Source organism: Rana temporaria, chromosome 1 (assembly GCF_905171775.1).
Source record: "Rana temporaria chromosome 1, aRanTem1.1, whole genome shotgun sequence".
Classification (NCBI taxonomy): Eukaryota; Metazoa; Chordata; class Amphibia; order Anura; family Ranidae; genus Rana; species Rana temporaria.
Window position 1 is genome coordinate 98,853,503 of NC_053489.1, and position 18,203 is coordinate 98,871,705.

The 18,203-nt window shown below is 41.8% G+C and overlaps 2 protein-coding genes across 4 annotated transcripts in view; one reads left to right on the top strand and one right to left on the bottom strand.

The window, feature by feature from the left end:
- Positions 1 to 18,203, bottom strand: part of IQGAP2 (IQ motif containing GTPase activating protein 2) — a 416,293-nt gene that overhangs the window by 89,567 nt on the left and 308,523 nt on the right. The gene's annotated exons all lie outside the window — the stretch shown is intronic.
- Positions 1,071 to 6,799, top strand: F2RL2 (coagulation factor II thrombin receptor like 2). Its single transcript, XM_040341164.1, has 2 exons — positions 1,071 to 1,274; positions 5,702 to 6,799. The coding sequence occupies exons 1-2, from the start codon at positions 1,220 to 1,222 to the stop codon at positions 6,790 to 6,792; spliced, it is 1,146 nt and encodes a 381-aa protein (XP_040197098.1). The 5' UTR covers positions 1,071 to 1,219; the 3' UTR covers positions 6,793 to 6,799.

Sequence of the window (18,203 nt, forward strand, 5' to 3'; positions counted from 1 at the left end):
ACTTTCCTTCCTGATTGGCTGAGACACAGCAGCGGCACCATTAGCGCTCAGCAGAGAGGGGTTGGGCCGAACAGCAGCGCTCTGTCTGAATGGGTACATGGAGCAGCAGCTCGGCTTAGGTGCCCCCATAGCAAGCTGCTACAGGAGGGTGGGGCAAGGTGATCCAGCCAGGGACCCGAGAAGAGAAGGATCCGGGCTGCCCTGTGTAAAACCATTGCACAGAGAAGGCAAGTATAACAGGTTTTTTATTTTAATAAAAAAAACACGAGACTTTACAATCACAATTTTTTTTTGCGCCCAACACTTGATTCATTCTTTTCACCCCGTTTCCAAGCAATGCTACACACCATTGTACGATATCGGCCTTGTTCTAGTCCTACTTATCTTATTTCTTTCACCTAGTCCCATAATCTCTCTTTTCTATTTAGTAAAGACCAACACATTAAATTTTTCTGAGATTGCACTAAAATGAAAACTGATTCGCCCATACACATTATGATATAAGAAAAAAACATTCTTGGTAGGAAATTACCATATGTGAATGCAGTGGACAGACCAGGGAAGACCGATGAAAAAGGATTACGTCACATGAAGACCGGATGCCCTGACACTGCAAGGCACTTTTTAAATATACAAATAGATCAACCACGTTGCCTATTTTGCATGTGAAAATGTGAAAACAATGTATTATCATTATAATAACACTAAATATGCATGAATACCATTTTCTGTACAACTTTCAGCTTATCTTTGTAAGAGAAATTTGTCTTTAAACCTGTGTAATCCCCTCAGACAATCTAGGTCTTCTGGTATAGTCCTTAGCCCATACATACAGAGATTGAAAAAAAGCTGAATCAAAACAATCTCTGCTTATTGGTGTACAACCAACCTCAAGTTATGCCCTAAATGTTGCCCCATACTCTGCCCTCAGTGATTGGAACTATGCAGTCCTCATAGTATTCTTATTACTTAAAAAACAGTATCACTTTGAAGAGTTAAGAAGCATTTGTGGAAAGTTTCCTTCTTCCATCCTCCTTGTCCAGACATGTACACTGCGTCACTCCCTGGAAGGAGGAGGAAACAAGTTACAGAGCCCAGGAGCTCCTTCCCTTGTATGTGACCACACATTTGTCATGAAGCCATCGAGCACACAGCACTGCCTGCTATTAGGCGCAGAACAATGACTACACATAACATGAACTGAACCCAAAGCCTGAAAATGAAGACCCTGCTAATTCTGATTCTTTTCTTAGAGTCTACGCTTTGTCTGATCGGTGAGTACAAGAGACCTCCTACATATATACTACCATCTACTACTATACTAATATCTACAGGCACAGGAAAGGGTTCGGCAATCTGCAGCTGTGCAATGGTGTAAGGTTACATGATCTCATAAAACTAAATCAAGTCAGTCTTTTTTTTATTTATTTTTTAATTCATGGCTTTGCATATTACAGACATTATGCCGAACTCACAGCACACATGGCCTCAATAACACAGTTGCAACAAGCCAATAAGTACAAAAAAAAAAAAAAAAATATATATATATATATATATATATATATATATATATAAATAAAAAGAACAAAAGCTGAGCAAGTCTAAAAATTAAGGCGAAAACGATAACACTCAACTTGAGCCGCATATCTAGAAATAATACTCAGGCAAGCCTGGCTCACCCGAGGTCAAGAGCATATCATAACTTGACTAAGACAAGAGCCCGTAACTGGTCTTGTGGTAGTTATGTACTACACAACAAGTATCTGTAGAAATAAAATATGAACAAAGAATAAAACTATAATCAAGTCTTTTACATTGGAGTCTTAGTTAAAACTAAAGTAATATTTTCTATCTGACAAAAATATGTAAATGATCTAATTCATCAAAAAATTAGGCACTATGTGAAAGTGTTCACACTGGTAATTAATAACTATGTAAAGGAACAATCTCTTGTCTAAAGCAATGCTGTTAAATTCTACCCCTAGCTAATTTTGGTTGGATATAAAAATGTTTGTACATCTATAGACATTCTGATACCACAACATACACCCCTTCTGATGAACAATCATGACCGATATGATTGGCTCTGTTAACCTGATTACCATTTTGTTCTGAAATAAGACCACTACCAAGGGTGCCCAGCAATCAACCAAGTGTGGATGTTACATCAGGATCCATCTAAACGGCAAAAGAATCGGCAGTAGGCCGATTTTCAAACCTTCATCGAACGTCTATTGCCACCTTAAAGTTTAGATTACTATGCAAAATCAATACATTTGCTTCAAAGTTCAGGATCAAATACATTCCTTAAGGACTGAAGTAAAACCGTTCAATAGAATTCTAGCCACAAACATGTAATGGCTGTTGCTGAGTCCTACCAAGAATGCCAGGAATAATGCCGCGTACACACGATCATTTTTCGGCATTAAAGAAAACGTAGTTTTTCATCATGTCCAAAAAACAAAGTTTTTCCAACTTTATCAAAAACGACGTTGCCCACACACCATCGTTTTAAAAAAATTATGAACAAAGCGCGGTGACGTACAACACGTACAATGGCACTCTAAAGGGGAAGTTCTATTCGCCTTTGGGCTGCTTTAGCTGATTGCTTGTTAGTAAAAGACGATTTGTTCTTTTTTGTCTGTTACAGCGTGACGAATGTGCTTACTCCATTATGAACGGTAGTTTTACCAGAACGAGCGCTCCCATCTCATAACTTGCTTCTGAGCATGCGCGGGTTTAAAACATTGTTTTAGCCCACACACGATCATTTTTTACAACCTGAAAAACAACATTTTTTAAAACAACGTTAAAAAATGCAGCATGTTCGGAAAAAAAATTGTCGTTTTTCAGAAACTGAAAAACGATGTGCAGCCCACACACGATCATTTTAAATGACGTTTTTAAAAACAATGTTTTCTTTCATGCCGAAAAATGATCGTGTGTACGCGGCATAAGGAGTTTTTTTCAATGCCGCCAGTAAACTCCCCAGCATGTTATCCTATGAATCCATGCAGACATAGGCTGTTATGAGCGTTTTTTGCAGGGGTGTTTTCGGTCTGTAAAAAAACTCCCAGAACTAGTGGGTTTTGAAAGGAGTTTTTTGAGTCATAAGCATTTTGTGGGAGGTTTGCTAAAAAAGCTAAGAAACACCAAAAAACGCTAAAGCCCCCCTCAGCCTCCAAATACTTACCCCAGGCCCATCTTTATCCAGAGATGTACACAACTGCCTCTGCCATTCGGGACTCCCCTCCTGATTGGCTGAGACACAGCAGTGGCCCCATTGGCTCTAGTTGCTGTCAAAGTAGGTTAGCCAATCAGGAGAGAGAGGGAGCGGGGCCAAACCACAGCTCCATGTCTGAATGGACACACGGAGCTGCAGTTCGACTCAGGTGCCCTCATAGCAAGCTGCTTGCTGTGGGGGCACTCAACAGGAAGGAGGGGCCAGAAGCAAGGAAGAGGGACCCGAGAAGAGGAGCATCAGGGCTGCTCTGTGCAAAACCATTTCACAGAGGAGGCAAGTATAACATGTTTTTTTTTATTACAAAAAAAAACACAAACCTTTAATATCACTTTAAAGCGGTGGTTCACCCTAAAATCCACTTTCTGTCACTAGATCCAGCATACTGCTGACATCTGCAGTATGCTGGATTTTTTTTTCTTTTTTTTGTACTTATCGTTTTATCCGTATGTCTGCTCCGGCTCGAGCGGGGAATCCGTCGGGGAATGGGCGTTCCTAAGTAAAGCGCAGTTGATTGACGGGCTTGGATAGCACGTCACACCTTCCGGAAATAGCCGACGTGACTCTCGGCTGCTTACGGCGCTATACGGCGCCTGCGCCTGCCGTGTAGAGCTGACTGCGCAGGCGCCGTAAATTGCCGAGAGTCACGTCGGCTATTTCCGGAAGGTGTGACGCGCTATCCAAGCCCGTCAATCAACTGCGCTTTACTTAGGAACGCCTATACCCGGAAGGATACGCCGCTCGGAGCCGGAGCAGACATACGGATAAAACGATAAGTACAAAAAAAAGAAATCCAGCATACTGCAGATGTCAGCAGTATGCTGGATCTAGTGACAGAAAGTGGATTTTAGGGTGAACCACCGCTTTAACTGCTTCCCGCCCACGCTATACTAGACTGACGGCTACAGCGCGGACCTCAATTGCTGGGAGGGCATCAATAGATATATTAGTGTTGCCCATCAGTGTCACCAAGCAGTGCCCATTAGTGCCACCTATCAATGCCGCCCATCAGTGCTGCCTTATCAGCAGCCTCATCAGCACACATCAATAAAGGCAATAAATTACCTGTTTGCAAAATTTTATAACAAAACTATAAAAAGTTTTTACATTGTCTTTTTTTCCTTTTTTAAGCAAAAAAAAACCCAGCAGTGATTAAATACCACCAAAAGAAAGCTCTATTTGAGGGGAAAAAATGATAAACATTTCGATTGGCTACAGTGTTGCATGACCATGTAATTGTCATTTAAAGAATGACAGCGCTGAAAGCTGAAAATTGGCCTGGGTAGGAAGGGGGTTTAAGTGCCCAGTAAGCAAGTAGTTAAAGATGATCAGGATGGATATCTATGCCTGGCCATACACTGCAGCTTTCACAAAAAACGCTAAAAGATCGCTTTTTGTTTGCCCTCAACTTGGTCAACAAGAGATGACAAATGAAGCAATCAATGAATAATTACAAAGACTTTACTACAACTTAGGGCCCTTTCACACCAGCGGACGAACGGTCCGCTTTTCATAAGTCCGTTTACGGACTTACAATGGTTCCCTATGGGATCACGGCCGTTAGCGGATGGAGCATCCGCTAACGTCCGTAATCACCCGGCTCCGTCAGGATCTGTTTTTTCAGACGGAAGAAAACCCTATTTTTCTTCCGTCTGCAGGATCGGATCGGATGAATACGGACAGACGGTGCGTATTCATCCGATTCCCCATAGGGGAGAGCGGAGGAGAGACAGGGCGGTCTCTGCACTGTGTGCGGGGACCGCCCTGTCCGCCGACAGCTCAGCAGGGATTAACGGAGGAATCCCCGCTGAGCCAAACGGGCTAACGGAGCGGATCAATACGGATCCGCTCCGTGTGAAAGAGCCCTTAGGCCACAATAATAAACAATGTGTTTTTAAAAGTGGAACTTCCCCCTACAAATTGACTTTATTTCCCTGCCTCCGACCATCCCGCTTCACTAAAAAACACTTTTATTATCCGTTGGGAAGGGGTGGGGGTATTTCATGTCCTTTACATTTTTTTGGGGGTCTCACTTAAATATTAGCCTCTGTTTGACCTGCAGTTCCCACGATGCTGCACATGTGATCAGTTATGACATCAGTCAATTGATGGCTTGGCAGTTTGGTTGAGAGCATGGCATGCTTTAAATGTAGCTGTTTTGGGAAACCGTGAGATTTGTTGGGTTTAGTTTCACTTTATGTATTGGTTTTCAACTTGCAGCTAAAATTTACATAGTCCAGAATTTTGTCTGGAAGAAAAAAAGTACTGAATGGGCTTGAATTTCCTCTTGAAAAAAGTTTTGCCCTCATTTGTGACCTTTTCTTACATGCATATATCACAGCAAATAAAACAAAATGGACAACCTTTGCCATACTGCACAGCTATGGTCTATTTAAAAATTAATTTGTTTAAAAGATATTTAAACAAAGATATTAATATTTTTATCATTTATTATTTTAGACAATTCTTCAGAAGTTTCAGAGAATGAGACCGACACCGCAGATCCCAGGACTTTTCGAGCAAGTCAGCATATCCAACATTTCGAACCAATTCCCAGTATTACTGATGATCAAGAGCAGCCAACAACATCCAATGACCAAAAAGCTGCTCCAGAGAAGCAAACATTTGTCAGCAATGCAACTTTGGCTTACTTAAAAGGCTCTACAAGTACAAAGCTGATACCATCCATATACATCATAGTCATACTTATTGGTATTCCTGCCAACACACTTATCTTACGGATGTTGTTTTCAAAGACTAAAACCGTGTGTACGGCAATATTTTACACAAACTTGGCCATATCCGATTTACTTTTCTGCCTCATGCTGCCGTTTAAGGCGGCATATCACCTAAATGGGAACAACTGGATATTCGGTGAGGCAATGTGCCGTGTTGTGACTATATGCTTCTATGGGAACATGTATTGCTCAATTCTGCTCCTCATGTGCATTAGTGTGAGTCGATATGTCGCCATTGTCCACCCCTTCATATACCGGAGTTTACCTAAACGGACTTGTGCAGTCCTCCTGTGTTGCTTCGTGTGGATTACTGTCCTCATGTTCATGATACCATTTTTTACAAAGCAGCAGACATATAACTTAAAGGATCTTCGGCTTATATCGTGCAACGACATATATGAAGTCTCTGCTGATGAATTTCAGTTCTATTATTTTATATCACTTCCTGTGTTTGGGTATCTCATTCCCTTCACTGTGATAATATTCTGTTACTTCTCAATCATAAGAACTCTGGGGACCCAAGACCCGAAACGATTCATGTACCTTAAAATAACCATCCTGCTTCTGCTTATATTTGCCTTGTGCTTTACACCCAGTAATATCATTCTCATTCTTCACCAAGTCAATTATCACTACAATAACAAGGATGAACTTTATGGAAGCTATCTCGTAGCATTGTGTTTCAGCAGTTTGAACAGTTGCCTAGACCCTTTTCTCTATTTCCTTATGTCTGAAATAACAAAACTATCCAAAAGCTACTCTGAAATGAATAAGGTGTCTAATGAAACAAAGATGAAACTTTTGGGACCGTAAAGGATAAGTCAGTTGGTCTGTCTCTCGGTGTAACTGCACCATCTACTGATCATTTGTAGACTTCTGAAAAGAAGAATACGCCATACAGAGCATGTAATGATGCACAATTATTTTTTATGCCATGGAAAGAATAGAAAAGATTACAATATAATGCACTTTATACTAACTATTCCATCTACTAATGGTCAGCTTTAAAAAGTTGTGGAAGTAAAGAAGGTCCAAGAGTTCATTCACATGAACACTCACCCTGAGACTGATGTCAAATGGGTATTATTTCAGTTAGGCCATGCACCCAGGAAATTTCTTAAAGTGCAACTCTAGCCATAAACTTTTCTTGTAGTTTTGGATAGAATGGATGGGTTTATTTGACCCAACTGAGGAATTTTCCTACTTGTCTCAGTCGCAATGTTAATGGTAAAAGACATGAGGGGAAATTCCCCTAACAATGGCTGGAGATTTCGGCCCGGATTCACGTAGAATCGCGTATCTTTGTGCGGGCGCAACGTATCCTATTTACGTTACGCCTCCGCAACTTTTACAGACAAGTGCCGTATTCTCAAACGAAAGTTGCCGCTTTTTACGAAGGGCGCATGCGCCGTCCGTGAAAGTATCCCAGTGTGCATGCTCCAAATTAACCTGCAAGAAGTCAATGCTTTCGACGTGAACGTAAATGACGCCCAGCACTATTTGCGAACGACTTACGCAAACAACGTAAACGACGTCCATACTTAACATTGGTACGCCTCATATAGCAGGGGTAACTTTACGCCGGGAAAAAACTAACGTAAACAGCCTATCTGTACTGCGTCGGCCGGGCGTACGTTCGAGAATTTGCGTATCTAGCTGATTTACATATTTCTAGGCGTAAATCAGCGTACACGCCCCTAGCGGCCAGCGTAAATATGCAGTTAAGATACGACGGCGTAAGAGCCTTACGCCGGTCGGATCTAATACAAATCTATGCCTAACTGATTCTAAGAATCAGGCGCATAGATATGCCGGCGTAACTCGTTTGAGAATCCGGGGCCCAATTTGCATTTTTTTTGCTACTCGTTTGTCTGCGGTAACTTTCCTTTACTTCCTGTCCCAATGACATTATAAGCTTAAAGGGGTGGTTCACCCTAAAAACTACTTTTTTTTCTTAGACTGGCCCCCCACATTACAATACGATTAAGGCTATTATTCTTTTTTTGATGCTGTACGTACCTTTGTACAGCATATTCACCCGTGGCATCCGGCTTGCGAGTCCCGCGGGAGTGGGCGTTCCTAACATGTCTGTGATTGACGTTTTGAGCAAAAACGAGCTCCCCCCCGTCGCGTAAGCCGCGTCACGATTGGCGAAAGGAGCCGAACGGTGAGTCGGCGTTATACTGCGCATGCGCATCGCCGTTCGGCTCCTTTCGCCAATCGTGACGCGGCTTACGCGACGGGGGGGAGCTCGTTTTTGCTCAAAACGTCAACGCTCAAACAGTCTAAGAAAAAAAAAGTAGTTTTTAGGGTGAACCACCCCTTTAAAGGAAATCTCCCCAATGGAATCATACGCAGAATTTAAAACCTGATGGGTAGGTTGTAATGAGAGAATACCATTATAAACAGGGGGATAATCCTCAGTGCTTTAACACGTAGGGGTGTCTTGCATAGCATTAAAAAAAAAAAAAAAAAAGACTCTTACAAGTTATTTTTATTTTATTTCCTACTTTGTAAAATATTAATTGCTCTCTTGGAACCAATGCTATTATAATGCAGCTGTGCCCACTAGATGCCATTACGTAAAGGACCTCAAAAGTTCTTTGTAAAAAACATTTATTAACAAAATCTAAGTGAAATTAAAAAAAAAATGTGAAATTTCAACAACAGGAACCCAGAGGTTCTACTTCTTCCCCACTCTAGCCAAACCAAAATAAAAGTCTTGGCTAGAGTTATCAATTTATTTTATTTCTTTCTGTGATAAGTTTGGAATTATATTTGTACAATGAGGCAGCTCATTACATGCTGTGCTTTGTGCTCAGCACTGCAGCACAGTGTCTGTACTTTTTTCCCCCCTCATCTCTCTGCCCTATGGGTCAGCTCTGTATCTTATAGTGATGATGATTATGTTACCGAAAAAATGCTGGGTGCATGGTCTGGAATACAGCATTACCAGCACTGTAAATATGTTGCATCCAATATTTAAAAGATAAATCAATATGTAAAATATATCATGATATGAATTGTGGACATCAAAGCAACAGGTATGTTCAGATAATCTTTACAATAACAATGAATTCAAATACACTAAAGCTTCCTTGTAAAGACAGGGCACATGTGCACAAGCACAGAAATGTTACATGTTTTGTGGTAAAGGATTGCTACTTAGTGTTCCAGGATTCAGATTCACCCAGAAGCACTGGGAAATGTTATGGGAACACGCCTTTACTGGATTACGTTTTACTGACATTACGTTAAACGAAGTGCAATTACTGACTTTAGCAAAGAACGTCTTCTGGATATCATTCACACTTGTTTTGTCTGTTGTCAGTGGTCATCCTTTAAACTGATTGTAATATTTTCCTGTACATTTCAAAATTATATTTATAACATTTTAAACTGCTTCAGTGTGTTGTATAAATTTAAGAAAAAAAAAAAAAAATGAGATTACCGTATATACTTGAGTATAAGCCAAATTTTTAAGCCCTTTTTAGGGCTAAAAATACCCCCCTCAGCTTATACTTGAGTCAGTGTACCTGAAGTTATTGAGAGGCTGTGGGCATCCATCGTTTAAAACTCGCGGTCTCCTCCTGGTCCCTTCCGTGATAGGCGGAACGGTGTCTGCTGAGAAACGCAGAACGTTCTCTCATCTTCGGGTTTCCCAGCTGACACAGTGTTCAGTGTTCCGCCAATCACAGACGCCGTTTCATCCTCAGACAAGAGGACTCTGTGATTCACGGAACACTGAACACAGTGTCTGCTGGGAAAAAAAGTCAGAGGATGAGAGAACGTCCGTGATAGGCGGAACTGTGTCTGCTGAGAAACGCCTATCACGGAAGGGACCAGGAGGAGACCGCGAGTTCTAAACATTGAATGGACACCCGCAGCCTCTCAATTTCAGGTACAGTGATGACGGGGCACAGTGACGATGGGCACAGTGACGACGGGCACAGTGACGATAGGATGGGCACAGTGAGGATGCAATGGGCACAGTGAGGATGCAATGGGCACAGTGAGGATGCAATGGGCACAGTGAGGATGCAATGGGCACAGTGAGGATGCAATGGGCACAGTGAGGCATGCAAATGGGCATTGTTGGCCCCTTTTTTCCCGCTTGCAGTAGCTGCTGCATTCTCACCCTAATCTATTTCTATTTTTTATTAATCTTCGATAGGCTGTGTCAAAATAATCATGCACTTGCGCCAATGTTGCAAGTTAAAAATTGTTCTAAAATGTACTCGATTACTATAGTGACAGTAATACTGAAGTGAGAAGGGAAGACAGCGAGGAACAGAACTGTAGGAGGAGAGGTGGATGCGTATGGACAGACAGCCCAGCACTATTACTTATCAACTCAAACAAACTGTTGCGTAACATTTATTTGGCACATAAAACACTAAATACGTGTGTACAAATGTATGTGTGAAAGTGCCATACCTGTGGGATCCCTGTGAAAGTCAATAAACATTGTAATGGGCACTGCTACTACAGTGATCGCCACTTGCTTCTGCGTCCCACGCTGAGTGGATACCCTGCTTACTGAACAAAGGAAGTCATTCACTTAACATGGGTGCCATTAAGAGAACATGTTGCATTTTCTCAATGAATGTAAAGCATTCACTGAGTGGATAAGGTGGAGATTATGAGGTGACCAACCACCATTCCCTGAATGGTGGCTGTGCTGAGGGCAAGCTAGGGGAAATCACTGCGGTACCAGTGCCCACTACTAGCCAATGAGGAGGGAGAGAGCCAAGAGAGCCAATGCTCTTGTGCATTTAGCTGGATTGGGCTCAGGTGAGTATAAGGACTGGGGGAGAGCTGCATTCAGGTTTTTTACCCTAATGCAGAGAACATATTAGGGTAAAAAACATTCTGCAATAAAGCCACTTTAAAAGAGAAGTTCGGAAATAAAAAATAAAAAAAAAACTGTCATACCTCACCTAGATGGCTGCAGCACCAATCTCCCAATATCTCTAAACTGAAAACGAAGCAGTTGCTCAGTTCTCGGTCTTCATTGTTTAGAGAGGTAGTGACCGTCAGTCACCGGTTCTCTGCTCTGCCTGTCCAGAGCTCACTGGAGCGTCAGGCAGTAGAGGGGGTGGGAGCAGCTGGCTCAATATCCAAGCAGCTCGCTGAGAGGCTGAGCCTGCTGCCAGTCCAGGCATTTGGGTGGATCCCAACGTTAAGGCCTCGTACACACGACCGAACATGTCTGCTGAAACTGGCCCGCAAGCCCTCCGAAAGCCCTCGCATGCGTCGAAGTGATTCGACGCATGCGTGGAAGCATTGACCTTCCAGGGTCGCGCACGTTGCCACGTCACCGCGTATCCTGTACGCGGGGATTTTGGTTTGATGGTGTGTACAACCATCAGACCAAAATCCGGCAGCGGACATGTCCGATGAAAACGGTCCGGCGGACCGTTTTCATCGGACAGTCCGTCCGTGTGTACGAGGCCTTAAAGTCCAAATCGATCCAGATCGGTTTTTAGCCGGTTGTTGACTGATTCTGGATCACAGGAGTGCAGAACCAAGTGCACTCTTGTGATCCCCTGGAAAAAGAAAGAAAAGCTCTGCTTAAAGGAGTTGTAAATAAAAAAATATTTTTTGCTGAAATGACTGTTTACAGGGTATAGAGACATAATAGTTAACTGATTCTTTTTAAAAACATTTAAAAATAGATAAGAATCAATCATATAATGTACCTGTAGTTTCTAGTTTCATTTTTGCATGTTTCCTGCTTCTCTGCTGTACAGAGCCAATACAGGGCAGTGATAGTTTGGAAAACGAAACTAATTGGTGCTGAGGGGTTTTAGACACACAGTAATCACACCTCCTTGATTAGTGACCACAGAGAGAAAGCTCCCAGGACTGTGGTTATCAGGAAGCAGACAACCAGGAAGTGTGGAGATCAGAGAAGAAATACAGCAACTTGAGAGCAAAAACGAACAATGAGGACATGAAAACAGCACTGCATTAAGGTAAATAAAGCTATTAAGATAAAAAAAAAATCCTTTACAAACCCTTTAACCACTTAAGGACCTTGGCTGTTTTTCAGATTTGGTGTTTACAAGATTAAAATATTTAGAAAATTACTTAAAACCCCCAAACATTATATATTTTTTTTCTAACACCCTAGAGAATAAAATGGCGGTCATTGCAATACTTTTTGTCACACCGTATTTGCGCAGCGGTCTTACAAGCGCACTTTTTTTGGAAAAAATTCACTTTTTTTAATTAAAAAAAATAAAACAGTAAAGTTAGCCCAATTTTTTTTTATATTGTGAAAGCTAATGTTACGCCGAGTAAAATGATACCCAACATGTCACGCTTCAAAATTGCGCCCGCTCGTGGAATGGCGTCAAACTTTTAACCTTAAAAATCTCCATAGGCGACGTTTAAAAAAATTCTATAGGTTGCATCTTTTGAGTTACAGAGGGGGTCTAGGACTAGAATTATTGCTCTCGCTCAAACGACCGCGGTGATACCTCACTTGTGTGGTTTGAACACCGTTTTCATATGCGGGCGCTACTCACGTATGCGTTCGCTTCTGCGTGTGAACCCGTCGGGACGGGGCGCTATAAAAAATGTTTTTTTTTTGTTTTCTTATTTATTTTATACATTTTTACACACAAAAAATGGGTCACTTTTATTCCTATTACAAGGAATGTAAACATCCCTTGTAATAGAAAAAAGCATGACAGGTCCTCTTAAATATGAGATCTGGGGTCAAAAAGACTATGCTATGCTATGGGGACAGGTGGGGGCCATCTTGCCCTCATTCGTATCCCAGCCGAGGAGAGGAAAGGACCCGATCTCCTCCACCGCTGCCGACGGCTGCAGTAAGCGGCGGAGGGCGCGGCGGTATAGGGGGCCCCTCTCCCACCACCGATAATGGTGATCTTGCAGCGAATCCGCCACGGAGACCACCGTTATAATTTACAGGACGGCTCAAAGAAAATATGGATATCTTGGTTGTGGCAGCAGCTGCTGCCGTTACCGAGATATCCATCTTTAGGCTTAATTTCCATGGACGTTTTTACAGCCACTTTTTTTTAGCCTTTTTTAAAGCTTAAAAACGCCTGTCCATGTTTTTTTTTTTTTTTTTGAGCTAGTCTAAAACGAGCGGCACTTTAGAGATAACGCGGATGCGTCCTCAGTGTGAAAGGGGTCTAAAAGAATACTTGTTTATTTCACACGTCCTTTGCAGACCGACTTTGAATGGGAAGACATGGTTCATTATAATACATTCTCAATGCTCCAATACAAAAAGCTGCAATGTCAGCATTCCTGTAGAAGTATTTAACCCTTGGAGAGTATCTCACCAAAACTGAAATCCTTATTGTAGAGTTCTGGGAAAATAAGTAAGCCAATCACACAAGCAGGAAATTGCATTTCTGGGGGCGTTTTGTACACAAACACCTCCAGGTTGCCAAACTGCATTGAATTTTACAGAAAACTATAGCCGCTGCAGATCATAAAGAAACGTCATTATTAAAGGGTCACTAAAGGAATTTTTTTTTTTTAGCTAAATAGCTTCCTTTACCTTACTGCAGTCCTGGTTTCATGTCCTCATTGTTCGTTTTTGCTTTGATGTTGCTGTAATTCCTCTCTGTTCTGGGACACTTCCTGGTTGCCTGTTTCCTGATGACCACAGTACTGGGAGATTTCTCACGGTGGTCACTAATCAAAGAGGTGTGATTACTGTGTGTAAAACAAAACTGGATTGGTGCTGAGGAGTTTTAGACAAAGTATCACTGCTCTCTATTGGCTGACTGCCCTCTAGTGGCTCTCTGTACATCCGAGAACCAGGAAACAACAGCAAAAACGAAACTACACTGCAGGCACATTATATGATTGTTTTTTTATCTATTTTTAATCATTTTTAAAAGGAATCAGTTAACTATTATGTCTCTATGCCCTGTAAACAGTCATTTCAGCTAAAAAAAACTTTTTCCTTTAGTGACCCTTTAATAAAATTAGCAATTGTATATGTAATAATATTTTTTCTTCTATTTGCAATATACTTTTCTCACACAGTGGTTACCTAAGCACTGTGTAAATGCCGAATTTAGAATTTGATACAAGGTTTAGGACTATGGTAATAAAACATTAGATAAGTAACATTAGTAACTTCTTTCTTAGAGGGCAGGAGCTGAAAGAATATATTATATAAAAGTGGTAGTAGCACGCTGCCACCTAGTGATAGAAATGAAAGATTACAGGGTGCAGCTGCTGCAATCATCAAACGTGTTCCAACATCTGCAATGAATCAATGCTAAAATGTGCTGCCCCTGAATCAAGGTAAAAATAATAATTGAAAAGTGAAAATAAATTAAATTACTAAATAGATAAGGGTTTCATATATATATATATATATATTTCAGAGTCCTATCTTGTTTCCAATGTCTTGATTTATAGGGTGAGCCGGTGTTGTCGTCCTAGGACAGGAAGTGTGTAAAGCTGGCAATACACCGTTTGCATATTAAGCGATTCCTGAACCAACTGGCTGAAATTTTCTTTGTCGGCTGTCTTCCATCCAACATCTCGATTTAAAAAAAAAATCAAAGGTGCCAAGCAATAAATTGTTGGAAGAACAGTGGCTGCATCCAATCAGATGCGGCCACTGTTTGCGGTCTGTTTCGACAGCAATTGGGTCAGCTGTAGGGCCAGCAATCAAAATACAACAGCCGCAGTATGAGATAACACTGCTTGTGGAAGAGAATTCCACATCCTTACCGCTCTGACAGTAAAGAACCCTCTACACAGGGTTAAGGTTAAATCTCTTCTCTTCCAATTTTAGTGAATGGCTGCGTGTCTTTTTAAATTCCCTTTCACGGAAAGTTTTTTTCCCTATGCTTGGGTCACCAGTATGGTATTTGTACATTGATATCATATCCCCTCAATTGTCTCTTCTCCAAAGAGAAGGTCTCTATGGTCTGGTAAACATACAATTGAAAAGTGTTTCATCATATCTTTTCAACAAATGCAAACAATTAAAGAATACAATAGCTGTACACCCAGCCAGGAATCTTGGGAGCTGGTAACTTCCTGTACTTTTTGCCTCCACATCAGTTAGCATTATTTCCTGCCATTTCCACAAAACGTCTCTCCCATTCTGGAGGAGAGAGGTAGGTATTATGGAATCCTGACATAGTGTTAGATAGGCCTAACACCCCCTACCCAAGGGTGATAACACTGCTCAGTATCGTTGTCATCCTAGGACAGAAAGTGAGTTAATGGCAGGATTACCAGGTTAAAATAAAGGGGAAACATTTTGAAAAAAGAAAACCACCATATCGAAGGAGCAGTAAGCTGGTTTCTTAAGCCGCGTACACACGATCAGTCCATCCGATGAGAACGGACCGACGGACCGTTGTCATAGGTTAACCGATGAAGCCGACTGATGGTCCGTCGCGCCTACACACCATCGGTTAAAAAAACCAATCGTGTCAGAACGTGGTGACGTAAAACACGACGACGTGTTGAAAAAAACGAAGTTCAATGCTTCCAAGCATGTGTCGACTTGATTCTGAGCATGCGTGAATTTTTAACCGATGGTTGTGCCTACCAACGATCGGTTTTGACCTATCGGTTAGCAATCCATCGGTTAAATTTTAAAGCAAGTTGCCATTTTTTTAACCAAAGGTTAAATAACCTATGGGGCCTACACACGATTGGTTTGGATTGATGAAAACGGTCCATCAGACCGTTATCCTTTGGTTAACCGATCGTGTGTACGAGGCCTTAGAGTTGCATAGATATTAAGGTATTATTTTTGTACTAGAAACTATACTACAAAATTGTGATGTTACAATCCTGAAAAGGCAGATCGGGGGTCTTCTAGTCATAGTGTATCACTGGACTGATATGAGCACAATATTACCCTTACCATTCTAATATCCCAACACTTGGGCTGAAAGTGTACACTGGGCCCTTGCACATTGCATTTATAATAAGCAGAACACATTGACAGAGAAAAAAATAGCTTCTAGTTTCCATGGAGCTAGTTAGAAGAGACACTTTACAATGACAACAACAGAATAAAGCTGTGTGGTCGGGGGCGAACAGAGAAAATGTTAAATGATGGATAGTTTATGTTCTCCTCGATTCCAGGAAAAGAAGAATTGTCCTTGTTCTTTTTGTTGTGGCAGAGAATTGCAGAATTACTATAGTTAGAATGTGGAGTTATGAGAAATGTCTGAATCAAAGTCAACTTTGGCTTTGTGACAAAAGCTTGCCATAAGGGTGGAAATAAAATTGTAAACTTGCTCAACAACCTGGATTACACTTAAAAGGGTTGTAAAACATCCAACAATTAGCGGCCCCCCAGCCCCCCCGTTTACTTACCCGAGCCCTGGAAAGTCCAGCGTCGCAAACATGCTCGATCGTTGCCCGGGCTTCTCGGCTCTTCATTGGATAGACTGATAGCAGCGCAGCCATTAGCTTGCGCGGCTGTCATTCAAATCTAATGACACGACGTGTGGGGGGCGGGGCTAAAGTCACACACTGGCGGCTATGGCTGCTGACTGTATCATATGGGAGCACACCCGCAACCTAACCCCCTTGGGAAAGTAAATGGTGCTGCCCCGATTCTCAGGAGAAATCGAAAGTGGTTCGAAAGCTATATATACCCAGTGAAGTGACTAGCATCAGGGGATACACAGAAATTAAAAATCTTCCTACACAAGTTGTACCTGTTTATCTAATTCTTCTCTCCAAACACATAGATCAGGGGTGTCAAACTAAATTTCATCGTGGGCCGCATCAGCATTACGATAGCCCTCAAAAGGGCCAGTTGTAATTTGTCTCTCCTCATCAACTTTCATCCATTTCTCGAATATTTGGCAACATTTCGATTACATATTTTTTTTTTTTTAAACTAAATTTACAGTGAAGTCAATTTCTCGACTGTGTTCATCATTAGTTGTACTCATGCTAGTATGCCATTCTCATTTCTGAATAGACAATGATTAAAAGCACACATGGGCCTGAAAATCTGATGCCACAGAGTACAGCTTTGTGAGTAGTAAAAAGGAGATTGCCTGTGCATGGTTAAATGTGATCCTGTTTAGAGACAGACAAATATTCAAGTATATCTAAATAAAAACTTTTCAGACAGCCTAGTAAAATGGTTAAAATGCCTGCCTGGTGTTTATTTTTTTGCCTTATCCAATTGGAGCTTTCTCTTCTTGGAGACACAACAGGAAGTTGGAGGAAATCTCTTCATAAATCTCTTCTCTTAGACAGCTGTCACTTCATCAGTTGTCCTCAATGGAAGATTATCCCTCATCCTCCGTTCTTATACCTGCCAACTGTGACATGTAAAATTTTGGATCTCCCATCACCTTCTTTCTCTGAGGCCCTGTACACACGGCCGGGAATCCCGTCAGGAAAAAAAACATTGGTTTTCCTGATGGGATTCCTGGCAAGCCGTGCATACAGAAGGCCATTCACCGCCGTTCTTTTGAATGGCAAGAACAAGGTGACGTCAACGACTACCAAGAGCCGGCGCTCGTCACATTCGATGCTGTCGCCACCATCTTGCTACACCCTACACTATGCCTTGTATGCTACAGCTTATCGAGCATGCCTGGGTTTACCTTCGGACAGGTAAGCATACAGACGACCGGTTTTCTCGGCAGAAAACACTCTGCCGGGAAACCAGACGAGAAAATAGAGAGCAGGTTCTCTATTTTCCCGTCAGGATTCTTGGCTGTTTTCCTGACGGGAAAACTGCTAGGGAGCATACACACAGCCGACATTCCCGGCCAAATGCTCTTCTGGCAGTTTTCCTGCTGGGAAAACCGGTCGTGTGTAAGACGGCTTGAGTGTCAGCAGGGCAAACTGAGGGTCATTGCCCCAAAGAGGGAACATGTGACAATATTTAAAACATTCCCCCATCTGTCTAAAACAAAAATAAATGCTTTGGCATTAGATAAATTGGCTGTATCAGACACGTTGAATTAAACCCCTTCTCACCCATCTAATTGTAAATCCATAAAGTTCCTCGTGCAGCTGAAGCATTGGTAACAGAGTGGACTAGTGGAACCAAATGGTAGTCTCAGGTACTAAAAAAGGAGATAAGGGGATAGACCTGTGGTCCCTGATCATGTGATCACCATGATTATCAAATCATAGGGATTATAGGGAATGTTTTCTACAGTAACAACCTTTCTCTCTTCCCCCCAGAGCTGTACCTATTCTTGCAAAGTAGCTTGACAATG

What these genes read in the sequence shown, in the direction of transcription:
- F2RL2 (XM_040341164.1), top strand. Translation starts at nt 1,220, where the DNA reads ATGAAGACCCTGCTAATTCTGATTCTTTTCTTAGAGTCTACGCTTTGT. An exon ending in GTCTACGCTTTGTCTGATCG is followed by an intron (nt 1,275 to 5,701) that starts GTGAGTACAAGA and finishes TTATTATTTTAG; the next exon opens with ACAATTCTTCAGAAGTTTCA.